The 20505-nt window shown below is 51.6% G+C and overlaps 2 protein-coding genes across 6 annotated transcripts in view; one reads left to right on the top strand and one right to left on the bottom strand.

The window, feature by feature from the left end:
- The first annotated feature begins 4189 nt into the window (after positions 1-4189).
- Positions 4190-12490, top strand: CHRNB2 (cholinergic receptor nicotinic beta 2 subunit). Its single transcript, XM_072945900.1, has 6 exons — positions 4190-4547; positions 5713-5858; positions 6040-6084; positions 6507-6616; positions 7298-8270; positions 11648-12490. Exons 1-6 carry the CDS (start codon positions 4484-4486, stop codon positions 11816-11818), a joined length of 1509 nt encoding a protein of 502 aa, XP_072802001.1. The 5' UTR covers positions 4190-4483; the 3' UTR covers positions 11819-12490.
- A 4934-nt stretch (positions 12491-17424) lies between these two features.
- ADAR (adenosine deaminase RNA specific) overlaps positions 17425-20505 on the bottom strand; it is a 45451-nt gene continuing 42370 nt past the window's right edge. For all 5 annotated transcript variants that reach the window (XM_072946476.1, XM_072946475.1, XM_072946472.1 and 2 more), the window contains 2 exons: positions 20144-20271; positions 17425-19990 (listed from right to left, as the gene is read on the bottom strand). In XM_072946476.1, the coding sequence (XP_072802577.1) occupies positions 19753-19990; positions 20144-20271 (366 nt within the window). In that variant the 3' untranslated portion in view covers positions 17425-19752. The remainder of the gene's footprint in view (positions 19991-20143; positions 20272-20505) is intronic.

Raw genomic sequence — 20505 nt, 5'->3', positions numbered from 1 at the left:
GGTAATGGATGAACTGGAGCCAGATATAGTCAACTGTATACAATGTGACAAATACAATAATCGGGAATAAGGAGGGGAAGGATTTTGAAGGATAATGGTAGTCAGGATTAACTCCCAAGAAAGAATGAGAAAGTAGAAGTTACTTAGATGGAAATCGGGGGGATGTTCTGAAAGAATTGGACCTAAAGTAGAAGGAGGTTAGGAAGAAAGGCCTAAGACAAAGGAGAAATGACTTAGGAGAAGAAGGGAGGAGGACAGAGAGGGGGCTCAGCACAGCAAGCTTGCAGAAGTGTTAGTCATTGCTGCTTTAGCCTGAGGCCCAGGGTAATCCTAATAGTATCAGTCCTTCTGGAGATTGATTTAATAATCTTTTTTTTTTTTTGAGGGAGGGAGGTAATTAGTTTTTAAAAATTTATTTATATGGAGGTACTGGGGATTAAACCAAGGACCTTGTGCATACTAAGCATATGCTCTACCACTGAGCCATATCCTCCCCCCTTGTAGGTCTATTTAGCAATAAATGATTAAATAATAAAAAAAAAAACCCTGAAAAACCTTTGATCTAGCAATTTCACTTAGAAATCGTTGAAGGTATGTGCAAACATTTACCTACAATGGAATACTATGCAACTATTAAAAATAGTTATCAAAGAACACTTACTTGGAATACAGAGATTTTGAGAAATAGTAAATGAAAAAGGAAGGTTACAAAGCTATTTTACAGTGTGCTCCTTTTTAAAAAAATAAATTGGGGAGGAGGGTATAACTCAGTGGTAGAGTGCATGCTCAGCATGCACGAGGTCCTGGGTTCAATCTCCAGTACTTCCATTTAAATAAACAAATAAATAAACAAACAAATCTAACTCCCTCCCCTCAAAACAAACAAAAAAATTAAAATACATGTATTTGTACACCAAAAACATGAATAAGAATTTTCATGGTGGGTATTATTTTTAATAGCCCAAAATAGAAAACAATCCAAATTATCAGTAGGGGAATGGATAAACATGATTATATCCATACAATGGAATATTTTACAGCAATAAAGATGAATGAATGACAGCTACAATCAATGTCCTTGATTCTTACTAACATAATGTTAAAAAAACACAAAAGACTATTATTCTATTTCTGTAAAATTTAGCAAGCTAAGTCGATCTATGTTAGAAGTCAGAACAGTGTTTACCTTTTTTGTCATTTTTTTAAGTTGTGGGAAACTATACATAAAATAAAATATTACCATTTTAACCATTCTAAAGCGTACAGTTACTGGCATTTGATACATTCACAAAGTTGTATAACCATTACCTCTACCTAGTTCAGAACTTTAAGCTGTATCCATTAAGTAGTCACTCCCCATGATGTTATTCTTGAAGAGGAAGGAATAATGACTGGGAGGGAACGTAGTGGGGGGCTTCTGGATATTGGTAGTGTTCTATTTTTTAAAACCTGGGCGGGAGTTATATGTCTGTGCTCACATTGTGAAACTATATCTAGCTGCATATAATTTATAAACTTATAACTTGTGTACTTTTTCATGTATATCTAAGTATACATAGACAAATTTGGAGCTATACATATATGTGAAGTGTTAAATGGCAATTTTTTCTAGGAGGTAATATTATGAATCAATTTTGTGTTTTGCTAATTTGTGTTTTTCAGTTGGTCTTCATGAATATGTATTCCTCTGGTAATAAATTTTTAAATTTAAAATATCTTAAATAAAGGAAAATAACACTGCAATGCCTTTTAAGAGAAAAATGTTCCTTACCATCAGAGGCAATGGGAAGGTCCCACCAAAACTTTGCCTGGTCACTATTTTGCTAATATCAGGGCTGATACTTCTGCATGTATCCCTTGCCCTGCATGGTTCTGGACCTGTCCTCTCTCCCTAGCTGTCTCTTTTCCTGGTGGATATGGAAGGAGTACGTGTGGGAGACAAGAGGGAGACAGGGTAGGAGTTCCATCTTTCCTCAGCCACTGGGTGGTTGTGCTGTCAGTCTGGAATTTAAATTGAAGTAAAAGCTAGGCAATCTGAAGAGAAAAAGTAGAGGCCAAGGTGAACAGGCTGCCTGGACTACCTGAAAGGAGCTGCAGGGAGTGACCCAGGGCTTCAAGCAAGCAAATGACCTAGTCTGTCAAACTAGAGACAGGCAATCACTCCAGAGAGAGATTATCATAAAAGACTTTCACAGCCTTCTTCAATCACCCAGCGTCCACCAAAAGAGGAAAATAGTAAGTCCAATCCACAGGTAAATCTCCCTGTCCCTCTCTTTCAGGAGTCTGAAGTGCCTTTAAGCCCCCTTTGTCTTATGGGCTTTCTCATCTTTCAAATCTCAATTTTGATCCCCATCCCCTCCAGACTCTCAGATGTTCTTAACCACTCCCTCCTCTGAGCTTCCACAGTACCTTGTTTATGTCTCTAGTGGAGCAGCCACCACATGGTGTAATGTCTTTGCTGCCAGACTGTGATCACCTTAATAGCTGGGGCTAGGTCTTTTTGATCGCTGCATCCTAAACACCGGTTACAGTAGATACCCAACAAATGATCTGAATTGTTGAAGGGGAGTCTTCTTCCCACCTTTGACCCTTTTCCAAGGCAGAGTGACTGCACACATTCCTTCTGTTTTCCTTAAGGCTTTTATTCTCCACTTCTTCCCTTGGTTCCAAGGTTTCTTGAATTCTTAAGAGATTATTACATGTTTATGCATGCATCTGCCCTGGAGTTTGTGGTGCAAATTTATGGCCACTTCCACATGCATTATGGGGCCTGTAGTCATCCCACATCCTCTCTAGTCCTTTGCTGATACCTGTCTTGCTTTTCCTTCTCAATTTTGGGAGCTGAGGGCATGTTAAATAAATTGCTTTTAGAGAGGAATTTTCCTCTATATGTTAAAAGGTCTCAGTCCTACACTAGCCCTCTTCCTTACTTGTTGAGCCCTCCCAATATTCCAGGCACTGTGCTGGTTCATGATCTAGCAGAAAAGGCAGCCACCACCTTAGACTGATTCATTTACTCATTGGACACCTTCTGGAAACATGTAGCATGGCACCTGACCTAATCTTTGGTCAGGCATAGCTTCCTTGAGGAATATTTCTGACAGATGTTCAAAGTTAAGTAGAAGGTGGTTAAGGGAAAATGAATGACAAAATAACCAAGGGAACTACAGGTTTAAAAGGCCCTGAAGTGTGGAGGATGGGAGGGACAGAATGTTCAAGGATCTTAAAGTCACTGCCAATAGGAGTGTGGGGCTGGGGGTTGTGGCTCAGAGGAGGCTGAAGAATTAGGCAGAGATGGAAAAAGACAGAGCCTTGATGTATGATAAGGCTGCTTTAGTTGGGAATCTTTTGGTTGAAAGTGAGAAAAATCTACCTTAAAAAAAAAAAGGAAGCCTTTATTGGCTCAGAAGCTAAAAGTTCAGGGCTTTCAAGATCAAAGATGTCATTGAGTTTTGACACCTCTCTCTGTCTCATCTTTGCTCTCCTTTGTGTTAGCTTCATTCTCAGGCTGGCCTCTGTGAAATAGTCCTCTGATCCCCCTTGTCACACAGAAGCCAAAGACTAGAGAGGAAGGGAATGTGAGTGAGAAAGGCTAATTGATAGGGGCCACTTACCTTTCCACTCTTGAAGGTTGCCTTCTTTTCAGGCCATGTCCAGATGTTCCGTCCTTAGCTCCCTTGGCGGAGGGCAGGAGGCCTGGCCTTTTAGGGAGCTTATGGAGGGAAATAAAGAACAGGTGAGAGGATCCTGTTCCCAGACTCCAAAACTGTTTGCGTTCTTAAAATAGCAAACCTATATCCGCCTGTCTCTTTCTTTAAGGGCCTAAAATGCATTTTCTGGGCTACATCCTCAGTCTTCCCAGGAAGCAAGATCTTATGGGTTTGGTAAGAGAAAACGAGGAAGACGGGAACCCCAGAAACTCCCAACTCCCGCTCCGCTCATTCTGGCCCTCAGTCCCCCGTGCTAAGCGAGGCCTGACCTATTTGTTTTACTCGCGCTTTCTTCTTGCACCTTCTCAGACCTTTCCAGGTCCTGTCCCACCTTCGGGGCTCTAGAACTCCTCTACCGTCCCATGAGCCGCCCTTCTTCTGCCTCACGTACACCTTAATTAGCAGGACTAGCAGAGAACTTCCCACCCAGTGACCCCCTTTTATTCTGGGCTCTGGTGCTTCCGCCTCCGGAGCGGAGACTCCTCCCCCTCATCGTCCCAATTGTATTCCCTGGAAGAGCAGCCGGAAAAGCCTCCGCCTGCTCAGACTGGGATAAGCGAGAAGCTAGTTCCTTCTCGCAGCCAGCTCTTTGAGCGCCAGGAACCGCCGGCACAGCAGCACCAAAGGTCGCGAGCACAACGCGAGCTCAGATCCAGCCAGGAGCCAGTGGAGAGGGAGAGACTTCAGCACCACGGACAGCGTCCCGCCCGCGGCCCTCCAGCCCGCGGCGCGCTCCGGCCGCTTTAGGCGAGACTCCAAGCTATGCCAGAGGCATGGCCTGGCGCTCGGGCCCCATGGCGATGCTCATCTGCTTCGGCCTCCTCGGGCTGTGCTCAGGTAAGGGCAGGTCGCCGCGTTCTTTCACCCCTGTCGGGGTCGAAAGTGGAAAGGAGGGATCCCTGAGGCGAGGGAGTCTGCTGTGGGTTAGGGGAGAGACACCCCTCTACAACCACCCCCCCGCCCATCCCCCCGGGACTGCAGGGAGTACCTGGGAGGAGGACATACCCGAGGTGATGCTGGGAAGAGATGGCAACTTGGGCAATGGTGATGGAGAGGGTGTGGGCACAGAGAGGGAGGGGCTCTCCCCAGGTTTTCTTGGTTGGCAGGAAGAGGAGACTGGTTGCAGCTGAGATGCCATTTGAGTTCTTGTGAAACATTATCTCAAGAAAATCTACCTGGTTTAGCACCTTCCCTTGGGTCCCCATCACTTCCTATCCCCCCAAGAACATTGGACTCTTGATTTTGCTCACTCTACAGGGGCAAGGGAGGAAGGAGAGAGAAGCAACTTCTCAACTCTTTTGTAGGGTGGACAAGAGACTTGAAAGGGAAGAGGCTCTGCCAGGCTGAGGGCCAGGGAGGAGTCTCTGAGGAGGCTTCGTGCAGAGTTACAGGAGATAGTGTTGAGGGGCAGGTGCAAAAGGAATATACAACTAAATGCACTTTCGATACACCTGTCTGCAATCTCATGGGAGGTGGGCTCCTGTATGCTTGGAACTTGGGACTAAATATATGCCCTGACCCACTGCTCAGGCAGCCCAAATATTCTACTCCAACCCAGCACCCTTGGGGTGAGACGGTCACAGCCACATAGATGGGCACTGAGGAGAAAGGCTGTATGATGGGACACGAATAACTGTTCCCATTTCACCACCCTCCAAAATCTTCTTGAATTGTAGGAATCTTCTAGGAGAAGCCATGGAAACAGAAATCTCAGGTCTTTTGAAGCCACTGTCTGAGACCTTGCAGAAAGAGCAGATCTCCACTAATTCTTGCCAAATGGGTTCTTAGTCTGGGGGCATGTGTGTGGGGCTGTCTGGGCTCCTTGGTCAGTGATCTCAGAGAGGGACTTCTCTAAGAGAGGCCTCCACTGGGGTGACCTAAGCATTGAGGATGGGGCTGTGGGAAGCTATAGCTTCCTGTTGTGGCTAGGTTGCCCCACTTGCCTAGGGAGAGTGGGATCCTGGGTAGGCCCTCCTTGCCTACGTACTTACCTCCCACTCAGGAGTCTGGGGTACAGACACAGAGGAGCGACTGGTGGAGCATCTCCTGGATCCTTCGCGCTATAACAAGCTTATCCGCCCAGCCACCAATGGTTCTGAGCTGGTGACGGTACAGCTCATGGTATCACTAGCCCAGCTCATCAGTGTGGTGAGTCGGGGGTGGGGTCCCAAACTCTCTGAAGCCAACACAGCCAGAATGCATTTTTTTTTTCTTCTGGAGTTCCCAAGGCTTGGGGAGGTGTGGGAGGGAGCGTGGGTGGTGTATGTAACAGGCCCACAGGCTTGAGGGGGTGGGTGGGCTTCTGAGCAGCATCTCTTCTTTCCCCCAGCATGAGCGGGAGCAGGTCATGACCACCAATGTCTGGCTGACCCAGGTTAGTGCTCTTCCTGCCCATATCCCTGGGCTTCTCTTTCCCCCTTTCTATTCTATTCTTTTCTTTTTTGGCATGTGCTTTACCCCTTTTAATCTCCTCAGGAGAGGCAGAAAGGTATAGACTTTGGAGTCCAAAATAGCTAGATTTGAATCTTGGTTCTTCCACTCACCAGCTCTGTGACTTTGAATATGTTAAACTCTGCAAGATTCATTTTTTCATTGTCAAATGTGGATTCTAATATCTTGGTTTAGCTATGCAAATTAAATGAGAAAGTCACATTTGCTGGTAGAGAAACCATGGTGGGGAGGCAATGGCTTTTAAAAACCTCCTCAAGCCAGATAGGCTTCCTCTTGCCCCTGTTCTTGACCTTGAGCCCCTCCCAGGGCAGAGGTTGGTGCTGCCTCCCTCTCTCCCTTCCCCAGGAGTGGGAGGATTATCGCCTCACCTGGAAGCCTGAGGAATTTGACAACATGAAGAAAGTTCGGCTCCCTTCCAAACACATCTGGCTCCCAGATGTGGTCCTATACAACAAGTAGGTGACCCTGGAGCAATGGAGGAGACCATGGGAGTGCTCAGGTCTTGGGGAGAGGAAATCAGCTCATGCCAGGGGAGAGAAGGGACATTTCATTGGCACAGACCAGTCACTACCCAGACAGACAGACCCAGGCCAGTGAGAGAATGTGGACAGCCAAGGTAACTTGGACCATGCTAGCCCCCTTCCAGCCAATTAGGATTCCCAGTATTTGGAGCTGCAGTGGGATACAAACAAGGATTGACAGCCTCCAGTGCTTGAACTGATTAAAGAATAGCATTTCCTGGAGAAATGGGCAGAATCAAAGAACTTGGAGGGCCCAGTTTCTCCTCCATGTTCCGTCCTCTGTCTTGCAATAATCCCTCTTACCTCCAAGATCCAAAACCACTAGTGGGACCATCTCCTGCTCCCACCTGCATCTGTCCTCCCTTATTTCTTGTGGCTCCTTCTCATTCTGGCCTCCCTGGCCCTTAAGGCCTCCTGACCAGGACACCTCTTCTCCCCACCAACCCACCCAGATCCCCTTCTTGCTCAATTCCTGCTCCACCTCCCTATACTCCTAGAAGGTTACCCTTTTCCCATAACTCCCTTTGGTTTTCCTCTCTTCCCACTCAGGGCTGGGTTGATGGGTGGGTTGGAGGAATGCTTAGGCCAGGGCTGATTGTGCTTGTCCCTTGGCAGTGCTGATGGCATGTATGAGGTGTCCTTCTATTCCAATGCCGTGGTCTCCTATGATGGCAGCATCTTCTGGCTGCCACCTGCCATCTACAAGAGCGCATGCAAGATCGAAGTGAAGCACTTCCCGTTTGACCAGCAGAACTGCACCATGAAGTTCCGCTCCTGGACCTACGACCGCACTGAGATCGACCTGGTGCTCAAGAGTGACGTGGCCAGCCTGGACGACTTCACACCTAGCGGCGAGTGGGACATTGTGGCACTGCCCGGCCGGCGCAACGAGAACCCGGACGACTCCACTTATGTCGACATCACCTACGACTTCATCATCCGCCGCAAGCCACTCTTCTACACCATCAACCTCATCATCCCCTGCGTGCTTATCACGTCCCTAGCCATCCTTGTCTTCTACCTGCCATCCGACTGCGGTGAGAAGATGACTCTGTGCATCTCTGTGCTGCTGGCACTCACTGTCTTCCTGCTGCTCATCTCCAAGATCGTGCCGCCCACCTCCCTGGACGTGCCGCTTGTCGGCAAGTACCTCATGTTCACCATGGTGCTCGTCACCTTTTCCATCGTCACCAGCGTGTGCGTGCTCAACGTGCACCACCGCTCACCCACCACGCACACCATGGCGCCCTGGGTCAAGGTCGTCTTCTTGGAGAAGCTGCCCACGCTGCTCTTCATGCAGCAGCCCCGCCACCGCTGCGCCCGCCAACGCCTGCGCCTGCGGCGGCGCCAGCGGGAGCGCGAGGGAGCCGGAGCCCTCTTCTTCCGGGAAGCTCTGGGGGCTGACTCCTGCACGTGCTTTGTCAACCGCGCGTCGGTGCAGGGCTTGGCTGGGGCCTTCGGTGCGGAATCGGCGTCGGCAGCAGGCCCCGGGCGCCCCGGGGGGCCGTGTGGCTGCGGACTCCGGGAGGCAGTGGATGGCGTGCGCTTCATTGCGGACCACATGCGCAGCGAGGACGACGACCAGAGCGTGAGTGCTGCCCAGAGCCGGGACGCGGGCATGGGATGCGCGGCGGCAGGGCCCTCGGTATCTGGAGGTCAGAGCGTTGAGCAGACACGCGCAAAGCTAATGCGGGTGCAGGGTGCGGGAAATGAGAGTCCAGCCCGGTGCCGTGGGCCTGGGCGCTGGCGTGGGCTCTTTGTTGGCTTCTGGAAGGCGGTGCCGCCTAAATTGGAGTTCGTACAGGATGACCTTGCGGCTTCCTGAGGACTAGTATGCAGAGCGAAACGCCTCAGCTGGGGCATCCCTAGTGTGGAGAGGGCTGCCAGAAAAGGGGAGGAGGCCCTTCTGGGTTTGCAGCTGGCCTGTCCGTGACCCCAGGAGACCCTCCCTGCCGCGTGTATTCCAAGCCCACGTTGTTAACCTGCAACTCAGCACAAATGGAGATGAGTCCTTTGTGTGCCCTACGGGAGAGGCGGGCTCAAAATTGAGGGCAGTAGAAAGTGTGTATGGTAGGGGATGGGGGGTAGGGTTAAGAGGTTCCACCAGCCGCTTTGGTGAGGACAGAGTCCCAAATCAATATCCTTTTCCTGCTTTTCTGGGTCCTGGGGGATGGCCTCGTGAAATATTTATGGAGGTGGGGGCAGGGGGAGGCCAGGGCTTCCTAGACCTGCCCCCTAGCTTTCTGCACATCCAGCTCATTCTGCAGTGGCTCCCCAGAAGGGGGCTCCCTGAACTCTGAGTCAGGGAATGGGGGGAAGTATGATGAGTTGACTTCCCCCCACTTTGGGCTGTGGCTGGCCTGGACCCACAGTCTTTGGGCACCTGGCTGGTTCCAGGCTGTGGCTCAGCTGTTGCCATGGTGACTGGCCATGCTTACACTGGTATGCAACCATTCTGGTTTAGGGGGTGAGGTAGGGTGGGCTCCTGCACTACCATTTTGGGTAGTGGGATGCTTCAGAGCCTGGCACTTCTATTCCCTGGGAGGGGAGAATATGGAGCTGGATCTGAGGCTTGAGCCAGGGATCAGGTTATGGTCCTGATGGAAGAAGAGGGGGACTGAGGCATGAGGAGTTGGGGCAGGAGCCTCATGGGTGGCTGAGGCCAAGTGGGAGATGCCAGTGGTACAGGGGCTCAGCCAGCTGCATCACTGCCTCCGCCTCCCCTGCTGCAGTCCAGTCATAATGTAATGAGCATTTACTGAGCTAGGTGATGAAGATGCAATGACCTACTTGGCTGCTTCACAGGCATCTCAAACTGAACATGTCCAAACTGAGTGCTTGATCCACAGCCCCACCACCAACTTGCTTCTCCTCCAATCTCCTCATCTTTTAGTAAATGACATCACCATCCACCCAATGGTTTTGACCAAAAACCTGGAGTGATCCTTGACTCCTTTCTTTCTCTCTTCCCTCCCCCACCATCCACGTAATCAGAAGTTCTGCCTGTGAGCCCAACCTCCAGAATAATCCTCAGCTTCATCCTTTATTCACCATCTCCACACTACCTCCCTGGCTGGTGGCCTCCATCAGCTCTTGCCTGGGCAGGCCAGAGACTCCTAATGGTTTCTCTGATTCAGCACTTGTGCTCATCCATCCAAACAGACAATGTCTCCTGCTCACCTTGTGCCTTTTCCCTACTACTCAGGTCATTAGCTGATCTGCTCAATTGTTCTAAGCAAGCTAAACTCTTTCTGGCCTCAGGACCTTTGCACGTATATGTCCCTCTACTTGGAATGCCCTTTTTTCCCTTTAAAAAATTATTACTATTATTTTTGCTCTAATGTTTGAGAGAAAATTGTGGACACCATGACCCTTTATCCTAAATACTTCAGTTTGTCTCTCCTAAGAACCGAGATACTGTCTTGCATGACACATATTCACTGATCAAATACAGGAAATTTAGCATCAGTATAATACCTTTATCTAATATAAAGTCCATACTAAAATTTTTTCAATTATCTTAGTAATGTCCTTTGTAGCATCACCCCCACCCCAACCCAGGATCTTGAATTATATTTAATCGTTCTGTATCTTAGTTTTCTTCAATCTGGAACTGTTCCTCAGCTTCGTTTTTCATGGCATAAACATTTTTGAAGGATATAAGCCAATCAAAGTTCCCTTATCTTGGGTTTGTCTGTTTCTTTCTTCAATTTATTCCTGAAACAGCTGGCTCCTTCTCACTTATCTGAGCTTAGCTTAAATGTCACCTCCTCAAAGAGGCCTGCCCAGATCACACCCTGAATTATATATTTCCTTCTGTTTCTCTGTCTCAGTCCTTTGTTTTTGTATAAACACCTACCAGTGTGTAGTTATTTTATTTTACTTATTTTATATCCTTCTCCCTCACTAGACTATAAACAGCAGGACGAGTTTGTCCTGCTCTCAGTCACATCCCCCGTACCTCACATGGTGCCAGGTACATAGTAGGTACAAGCGTGACATGAACGAGACATTATTTAGCCACTGACTAAGTGGAGGGGTGCAGCTGCCTCCTTCCCATCTGCCCAGCCAGCCGGGCTGCAGACGAACATGTGTACAAAGGTCCAGGCTCAGGCTGGAGTGGAGCAGCTGTGTGTGGAAGCCAGCCCTCCCGCAGGTCCTGTGACTGGCTCCCAGACCCACAGAGGTTATTCTGTTTTGGGCAGATTTGATTACATCTGGGACCCAGTCCTCACCCTCTGGGGCAACTGGATGGGGCTCCCTAAGTAGCCATAAGGAGCGAGGCCTGCAGAGGCAGCCATTCCTTTACTAATTCAACACCCGTTTACTGGCACTTTGTGTTTGAGATGCTAGGATTACAACAATGAATCAGATCAGGTCCCTGTAGTTTAGGAGCTCATAGCTTAAGGTTGGGGGTGGGGAGGGGGAGAGGACAGGCATACAAATTAAAATGACAATACAGTGCAGTAAAATTACTGTCACAGAGATGTGTACACAGTACTGAGGGGACCCAGAAGAGACAGTGGTTCATTCTGATCAGAGGGATCAGGGAAGCCTTCAGAGAAGAGGTGACATTTGATTTGGGCTTTGAAGGATGTGTAGGAGTTCACAGGCAGAGCAAGGGAGGACTGGAATTCTAGCCAGAAAGGAAACTCAAAGGCAAAGAGACCTGAGGACAGACTGGAGTTTGGTAAGCCAGGTTAGAGGGTGGAAGAAGATGGGAAGTTGGCTTATATTTGTCATGTATTTGTCTTGATTCTAGATTGGGAGTTTGGATGGTTGCTGAAGGTACTGGGGCCACTGGAGGCTTTTAAAGCAGGCAAGATTGGAGCCTTGCTTTGGGAAGGTTACTCTGGGGTAATGAAGGGAGAGGAGTGATGTGTGGTGGAAGCTGCTTATCCCTGATCCAATCCTCTCCTGTATCATGTGACTGATACCTGGGTCTCCTTCATCTCCTCTGTCCAGGTGAGTGAGGACTGGAAGTATGTCGCCATGGTGATTGACCGTCTGTTCCTTTGGATCTTTGTCTTCGTCTGTGTCTTTGGCACCATCGGCATGTTCCTGCAGCCTCTCTTCCAGAACTATACCTCTGCCACCTTCCTCCATGCAGACCACTCGGCTCCCAGCTCCAAGTGAGGCCCTCCCCAACTCCATGCTCCTTCACCCCTCTGCCCTCTGTTGTACAATAGTTTTGGGTGGAGGAGGGACAAGTGAGCTACCAGGAAGAGGGGTGCTGCCCCCACAGACCCATCTTTTCAGTTCACCCAGAATCCCTCCCCCACCCCGTCCCGCTACACCCAGCCAGCGTCAACCTGGAGGCTGGGTCAGCTGCATGGAGTTCTGGCTGCTCTCCTCCTCGCATACTGATGCAAACAGTAGTGTTGCTGGTAGAGGATGAAGGCTAAGAAGTGGAGGATGAAGATGTCAGAGCCTTCGATCCTGAGGAGAGTGTGATGGGGAAGGGGCCAAGAAGGGAACAGAATCATCTGCTGCCTCCAAGTCATGGGAGAAGGGGTGCGTGGGAGGATGGGGCAGGACAGGGGCTCCAGCTCTGTGCTGGGCTGGCCTGACACCATGGCACTCAGAAGGGAGGAGTAAGGGGAGAGGCCGGGTGTGACTTGCTCAGCTCATTTAAGTCGACAGCAGCTGGGCTGGGTGGGCCTCACAGAGGGCAGGGTTTCCTGCCCAGAGGTTAGCCTGGTACTGTGGTCAGCGTCCTGGGGGAGGCTTCCAGCCCAGTCCCACAGCCCCTCATTTCTAAGGGGTCCAGACCTCAGTCCCAGGTCCCCTTCTCCCAGTGAAGAATTCTCTGTACCCCCTAAACTTCCTTTTTCTTTCTTTCTTGCTCAGGCCAGGTATGGAGGGGGGCAAGCCTAGGTATTAGGGGAGCCTCTGAGTCTTTGGGTGATCTGCTTGAAGGTTTGAGGTCCAAATTCCCAAACTGTGGGAGTTCAAGTTCATAGGCTGTTTTTCTTCCCCCTGTTTGAACCGACTGGTCGTTGGAGTAAGTAAACTAAGGGTGTTAGCTTTAAGCAGACCCAGCCCTTCTGCCCGCAGCAGAGCAGGCTGGGCAGTAGAGGGCTGGCTCTGGAGGCCAGCCAAGCAGGGTGTGAATGGCCAGAACTCTGCCACATCAGCACGGCTCCTGCTCCCATCCTTCTGTTCAAGGCTCCATCCTTCCTGCTCTGGCTCCTCCCCTTCCCCCTCCCAACCAAACCTGCGCGGGGCTGAAGCAGAGCTGTGGAAGGACAGGTCCGCCGCCGCTGGTCTGCACAGCGGACTAAACCGCGGGCACAGGCTTCAGCCTCCCATCCTGTGGGTCCCTGGAGGCCGTATCCTGACGCTGTTCTCAGGGGCCAGCGGGAGGCCACCTGGCCTGTTAACCCAGGAAACAGGCCTCTTAAGGGATCTCCTGGCCTGGCCAAATGACTGGCTCTGATTTGTGGTCCCAGCCTGGGCTCAGTGCTGGGCCAACGGGTGGCCACAGAGGGGTCAGTCTGCCCAGCGCACCCGAGGGGCCTGCCTGTTCTGTTCTCTGGAGCCTGGCTGGACTCCTGCCCCTCCAGGCACAGCGGAGGTGGGAGATGACACAGCGCAGGTGAAGAGCACTGGCCAGGGACCGGAGTCTGGGTTCTAGTACCCGCTAGCACTTACTCAGCCATCTGGAGCAAGCCTCTTGGTCTCCCTAGGCCTCAGCCTCTTCACCTATAAAACGGGGAGAGTAAGGCCCCCTTTGTGGGGTTGCCATGAGGAAGAAGTGTGGTTTGTGAAGCAGCCCAGCGCTGTGCCTGGAGCAGAGTAATGCTTCGTGAACGTCGAGCCTGAGAGGCAGTCAGAGCCGGCCGCCTGTCATATCGTCTTCCTCCCAGGCTCAGCTTACCCTGCAGCAAACAGTCCCCTAAAACAGGGCCTGGGTCTAGGGGAGCTGGAGCTGGAGAGGAACAATGCAGGGGACGCTGGGGTGAGTCTGTCGGGCAGGCCGCTCTCTGGCGCGCCCTCCGCAGAGGTGCATTCCATACCCGGGCTGAGCTCTGGCCCTGGCCTCCCTTCCGGATCAGCTCCTCCCGACGCAGGCGTGTGCTCAGGCCACCCAGGTGACCTCGTCCCGTCCTGGCCATGGAAGAACATCACTGGGATGTTAAGCCAGCAGCCGCATATGATGTGCTCAGCGCATTTCCCCACCTGTTGGTGGACATCTCTTCTGGGAGGTGAGTGTCTCAGCACTGTGGAGACTCCCTTCTTCGAGAACAGCAACTTGAGAGTTGCCTGTATTATGCCTGGACCCACTGCAAACTCGCAGGCCTGAGGAGACATCCCAGAACCCGAAACAGCTAGTGGACAGAAACCCTCCCTCTGAAGGGTAGGTGCTGGCCTGGGGCCCTCCTGCCCAGCTCTCCTGGGCTCCTCGCCAGGGCCCGAGCTGCTGGGGAGGCCCGTCAGCGGCTGCTGTGGCTGGACCTGCTTTCAGCACTTCCCACAAGTGGCTGTTGCCCAAGTAAGTCACAGACAGTGCCAGAGGGGCTGTTGGGGAGCAGCTTGTCTACCTCCTCTCCACGACCCACCTGACACACAGGGAAACCGAGGCCCGGAGACTACGGCCCAACCTTGTACCACTCTGAACTTGCTCATCCTCATCTGTGACATGGGGCGACAGAGCTGGCTGAGGGCTGCAGCAAGGAAGAGAGGGACTGATATGTAAGAAGGGGTTAATGGGGCAGGGTCCCTGGGGCACTGCCATTCCCTCCATCACTGGGTGCAGCCCCTCCGGGACCACGCCAGTGGTAAGGAGGGGAGGACAGAGGTAGAGGAAGGAGGGCTCAGGCAAGGTGTCACCCCATGTCAGTAGAGTCTTAACCTTCAGGGCGCTGGGGCGCTTTGGAGAACCAGTCTCTTCCGGTCGTGGGTCCTCCGTCTTCTTCTCTTGGGGTTGTCAGGGCAGCCCCTTGGCCCCTTCCGTGGAGGGGGGCTGTCTTTGGAGAGAACTTGGGTACCCAGCTCAGTGCCGGGCCAGGACTGGAGGCCCCAGATCTAAAGGGGGAGGTGGAGATCCTGGAACAAACCCAAGCAAGGTGGGCTTGGGAGGGACAGCAAGGAAACAGTTGGGATTGTCGCCATCAGAGGAAGGCCGCAGGCCATCGGAAAACCATTTTTGTCAGAGAAGAGGGCACGAAAGACTCGCTTTTGACAGCTGGCACTGCGGCAGGTGGGAGGCAGTGCCCCGGCAGTGAGTTATCTAATCCTGGAACAGCTGGTACCAAGTTATCGCAGGTGTAAAAGCAAGTGAGACGTGGGCAGCACGCAGCTGGCTTTTTCTATCTGGGCGGGAAGGGCAAGGTGGCTTCCCTCTAAGGAGACAGGGTGGATCTGGGGGCTCCTGTTCTGCGTCTCCTTCCAATCCCAGTATCAGCTCCTGTTTCCTGGTGGCCCGCTCTGGGCCAGCTGCTTCACACACCGTCTTAATTATCTCACAACAACCCTGCAGGGAAGGGGGCCCTGTTGACAAAAGAAAAATGAAGCTCAGGGGGACCAAGTGACAGCTGGTGAGTAATGCTGGGCCTCAAACCCAGGACTGAGCCCAGAGTCCAGGCTCTGTGTGGCCTTCGAGGCAGGAGGGCGGAGGAGCACTCCTTGGGAGGGAAGTGAGGCATTTGGGGTCTTCTCTGAAGCCCCTCCCCACTCAGTTCCAACTGTCATCCTCTGCTTGTAGGGAGAGTTGGGCTGGCGTCACAGCATCCCTCACAGGCTGGCTAGTGCCGGCCAGTCGCCTGCCCAGACTAGACAGAGAATAAGCAGCCACCTTTCAGTACTCATCCCATGGGCCTCGGAGGTCAGTGCGGTGGCTACAGGGTCCCAAGGGGCTGCTGGGCTCTAGGAGTCACTAGGACACCTCCCTCACCCACTCGTGGACCCCCATCGCCCCCACGCTGGCCTTGGCCACCCCTGCCTGCGATCCTGGAATATTTGCACTGGTCTAGCCCACCCCAGGCCAGACAAATTAGGAACTCAAGATTCTCATAAAGAAAGTTGTTTCCAAAGATGTCTTATCTCTGTTATATTTGGGGGTAACGGGGAAATCCTCATGGGCCAGGGCTGGCAAATAAGGGGAAAAGGGAGAATACTGGGGACAATGGACCGTGAGAGGTTCAAGACAGTACAAGGGTCTGAAGAAGCCTTGCAAGCCTATTCATCAAATGGAAAAGATACGGCCAAATAGCTGGGCCCAGAGCAGACAGAGCCCAGAAATAGCTCCTGGGGAGGCCCTTTGTCGAGGGACCCTGGAGGACAGGGCAGAGGTGAAGACCGGTCTCCCAGAGGCGGGGATGGCCGGGCCTCCGCTCACAGCCCTTGTGCTCTGGGAAGTCAAGGCCGTGTGTGTGGATTCTGGACCTGCTCCTGGAACGCTGGTTTGGTCTGGGCCCACATCTGGGGAGCAGTATGAAGTGGTGGCCCCAGATGAGATGCAGGGAGAACAGCTGAGCTGAAGGAAATCCCTCTAGCGCTCCCGTGAGGCAGCCCTGCTCCCAGCCCACAGGGAGCCAGATGGCGGGGGAACAGTCTCATGTCACACACTCACCTTAGGGATGAAGGGAACGGTCCATTTTCTAAAAGGTCTGGATGCTACATTTCCCTCCAGGTGGAACCAGGTGCCTGAGAACAGAGAGTGTGACAGGGGCGCTCAAGGCTCCTGGTAGCTCACAGCAGGCGGAGATGGTCCTTTGCTGTCTGTAAAAACTGTTCTGTTCGGCCAGAGCTGTATTTCAACAAACTATGAGCGACCCCTGTGCAGAGTTCTGGTCCTTAATTAATGTGCCCCCAAACATATCACAGGCCTTCCTGGCCTCAATTGTTCCATCTGTATAGTGGACAAGGGAGGTTTCACTGTGACTTAGGAAGCCTTGCTGTCAGACACTTCGTGTCCTCTGGTACAGTATTTTCACAAGGTCAAGGAAGAGTCTCGTAGAAAATTCTGGACTAAATTGCTACGTGGAAAGTGGTATATTCTCTTTGAAATCAAGACGTAGAAATTTTCTGGATGCCATCTATGAAGTAAAAAGCAAATGGCCTGTCTCTGAAGATTGCAGCCAAGCCAGTTCTGATCCAAATATGTATCTCCCTGCGAGCCAAACAGCTGGGGGTGGAGGGCTGCAGAAACCCCTCAAGGAGAGCAGGGGCCACGTGTGTGATTTGTGAGGTCTCCAGGGGGGCTTCCCTACTCTGGGCCCTGAAACCCTGCACAGCAAGTCTGTGGACAAGATACCTGATGGTGGAGTCTGGTAGGGGAGGGGTGTGTGGAGCTGGGGAGGTAATTAAAGGTTGCCTGATGCACCCCAGCCCACCTGACGGAAGCTCATCTCCTAGGCAGGCCCTTTGAAACGGCTCTTTTCTGCAGGCTGAGGGAGACCCCTCCCCAGGTTCTGTGTCACATGCAGCTGGTGCTGTTGCCAGAAATCCCAGCATCACAGCTCCGCCTGTCCCCACTTTCTCATCCCCCAAGAAACCAAGACTTGAGGCTTTCTAACAATTCAGACTCTTTTCTTTTTTTATTTATGAGGAATGTGTATTATTAGTCACTTTTACCAAGGGACACACAAAAGCGGAATCATAAAACGGACTGCAGCCATCGTGGCACCCAAGTCTACGCTCGGGCTCTTCCCCACTCTGCTCTTGGAGTCACTGCCAAGACCCCAAAACCCAGTAAAGTCCCTTCAACATGAGTAAAGGAAACAGCTTGAAGCAGCGACAATTTTTACAAGTGATTATTCAAAGAATGCACAAGAGCCACAGTTCAGACAAATCAACTACAAAGATCATTAAAAAAAAAAGCTGGGGAGAAGAAGGTCCTGCTTATTAAAAACAAAGGTTGGACGGAAGTGAAGAGAACACGCTAGTGGGAGCTCTGCCTCCTCTGTCCCGCGTGACTCAGAGGGGTGGGGGCGGGGGGCGCGGCCGTGCAGGGCCGAACACAGGCGTGTTTCCAGCAGACACGTGGGATACAGGGAAACCCTGCTCTCTTCCTATAGTAGAAACTGAATACTGCAAGTTTGCTAGACAAGGGGCAGCTGAGTCTGAACTTCTGCAGGAGATCCTACTGCCCAAGATGGACCAGAGGGGCCGAACATGCCGAGGAATCAGTAGGTGATACCCTCCAGCCCGAAGTACCAGGGAGAAGGGCTGCCTCCCGGGCGGGGCAGGGCTGATTTCACGTGCCTTGGGTAGATTCACAGGACTGGGGGGCAGGCCCCTCCCACTCTAGAAGACAGGCACTCTTTCCCTCCTAGTCCCTTGGGCCACTTTGGTGTTCCGCAAAGACATCCTCAGCGTATTTAAAACTTGTGATACCTCATCTTGATCAAAAGTAAAGAGGAAGAGTAGCCACAAGACTAACCGTGCGGACGTGGATGTATCTACTGTTTGAAGAGGTGGGACAGACGGAGGGTGAGCTAGTCAGTGGTTTGTGGGGTGTGGGGTGGGGTGGGAGGTCGTCTGAGGGCACTGGCTCGGGACTTTCACAGACAGACAGAGGAGTCATCCAGAGGAAGGGGGCAGGCTCAGGTCTGGAGGGGCCAGGGCCTCTGTAATTTTCTTGAGCATGTCTGCCTGGCTTCGGCTCAGAGCCAGACTCCACAGAGAGGCGAGGGTTCTGACCTCAAGAGTCCGCATTAGCCTGAGGTGTGGACAAGGGTCCCACCTCCCAGTCTTAGGACAACCTGCCCTTTCACCTACAACTACTGCTGAACATCAACCCTATAAAGATTCCCTAGCAGGCAGGGCGACCTGAGGTCTGTGAACGAACAACCTTCTGAAGCTATCAGGCAAAACAAAAGCACTTGGTTAATCAATGGAACATTACATCTGAATTTTAAACCTGTGCAATTACAGGTTATCTGTAGCTGTTAAGAATCAACATTTATGGCATTCTTTTAAAACTCCCAATTTGCCCATCACTCCGTCACCTTCCGTTGGCATCACTGTCATGAGAAGTACGCTGGGTGGGACAGTGATCTGACCCAACATGATTTTTTGCCCTTTTTCTTGCTAAGTTCTGATTATCTGAGCAGAGAGGATTTACCCTCTAGGTTTTATCCTGGGCTTTTTCCTACCAGTGGCGTGGGGGTCCACGGTCCTGCTCCCCCCCATTGGTAGGACAAATTCCTAGGAATGCTTTAGGAGGACGGGCAGCATTCCAAGACACGTCTGCCTCCCCGGGAAGTGGTCCGTGTCACCGCTGCAGGGCAAACCTCCTCTACTGCTTAGGCAATTCCTTTAGGCCTGGTTGGCTGGTCCCAGCCTTCCCTGCCGCTTGGGTGGGGAAGGGATGCACTTCCCGAGGAGCAGCTTTCCCTGCCTCTCGGCCCCTCCCAAGACAGCTAAAGTGCAAGGTCCGAAGATCACCGAGCGTCATCTGCAGATTCTGATCACGCTTGGCACCGGTAACCAACTGACTGCAGTTTTAAACTCCTGCCCTTATAAATGTTTCACCAAGTTCTCTAAGTTCACCTCTTTACCCTCTTGGAGGAAAAGGAGAAACTTAACAATCACAAGGAAGGAATCTCAGAAGGGGAGGAGGGGAAGCAGAGGGGCCTCAGAATCCACACATGAGATCATCAGTCCCTGGCGTGATTCACACAGAGTTAACTGGAACCTCACTGAGACCACAAGAGGTCAGTGTAGCAAACACAAAGGGAAAGGAAACGGAAAAAACCGAAGTAGAAGTGAAGAGGACGTGGGCGGCAGGTGCTCAGTGACTGCTTACTCTTTGGGCAGAAAGAAGGGGCAACCCCTTGTCTCTCCCCTTAGGTCTCTGCCTCTGCTTGGGAAAGAGAAGGGGTCCTGGCTAGACCTGGCCCAATAATCCCAAAGAAAGCAGGATCAACAGGAACCCCAAGTTCTCAGTGTCACCAACTGTGGTTCCATTAAAAAAAAAAAAAAGAAAGAAAAGAAAAGAAAAGAAAAGAAAAAGAAACTAAAAACCAAAACCCCGAAACCCTGACCGATGTGATGAGGAGTGCTACGACCTCTCTCTCTCGTCCCAGTGTGAAACACCTCGACCCGCCAGTCACCGGCTCACACTACACTGGGCAGAGATAGAAATTCTTTTCCTCCTGGGGTTTGCTTATCCAGTTCCCATAGCCCATGTCCTTCAGACTTTTTTTGAAGTAGTTCTTCGCTGTCTCGTAGTCACGGGCAGCTTTCTTGGCCTCACCATAGGAGAGTCTAAGTAGATCCCTGCGGTACCGGAAGGAGCAGAGCTTCTTAAATAGAAGAAAAATGTTCTTTTTGGAGACCCGGGACAATTCATTCCGTGGCCTGGAGAAACGAAAGCACTCACTGCTCACCTGGGACAGAACAGGTTGGGCGGGGGGGGGCCTTGGGTGGGGACACACAGTGGGTGGGCTGATGCCCCTCGGGAGTCCGGCTAGCATGCCTGGCCCTGCTTTCGCTGTGCCCCCAACTCCTTACCCATCCACGGTGCCTCTGGTCCCATCCAGGATCTCCAGGTCATAGCCGTCGGCCAAACACCAGTTGACGCTTGTCTCCTTGGTCTTCCCGGACTGCCTCTTGGAATCATATACGCTGACTCGGCCAACCTAGGAGTTCCGGGAGCGATGGGAGAAAGATGGAAATCTTTCAGGGAGAAGATCCTGAAGTACGAACTCAAGACTCATAGGAAAGAAGGAGTGTGGGGTCGTGATCTTTCCCCCTTATGTAGGATTCCGTTTGACTAAGACTCAGAGGTACTAACCCTACCTCAATTCAAATGAATTCCAGACCAAAGGACGGAAAGCCTCTGGCATTTAAAAGGAGGAAAGGAAAAGTTTTGC

This window comes from Vicugna pacos, chromosome 21, assembly GCF_048564905.1.
Source record: "Vicugna pacos chromosome 21, VicPac4, whole genome shotgun sequence".
Classification (NCBI taxonomy): Eukaryota; Metazoa; Chordata; class Mammalia; order Artiodactyla; family Camelidae; genus Vicugna; species Vicugna pacos.
The sequence above is the reverse complement of the archived record's forward strand: the minus strand, read 5'-3'. Positions and strand labels throughout refer to the sequence as shown.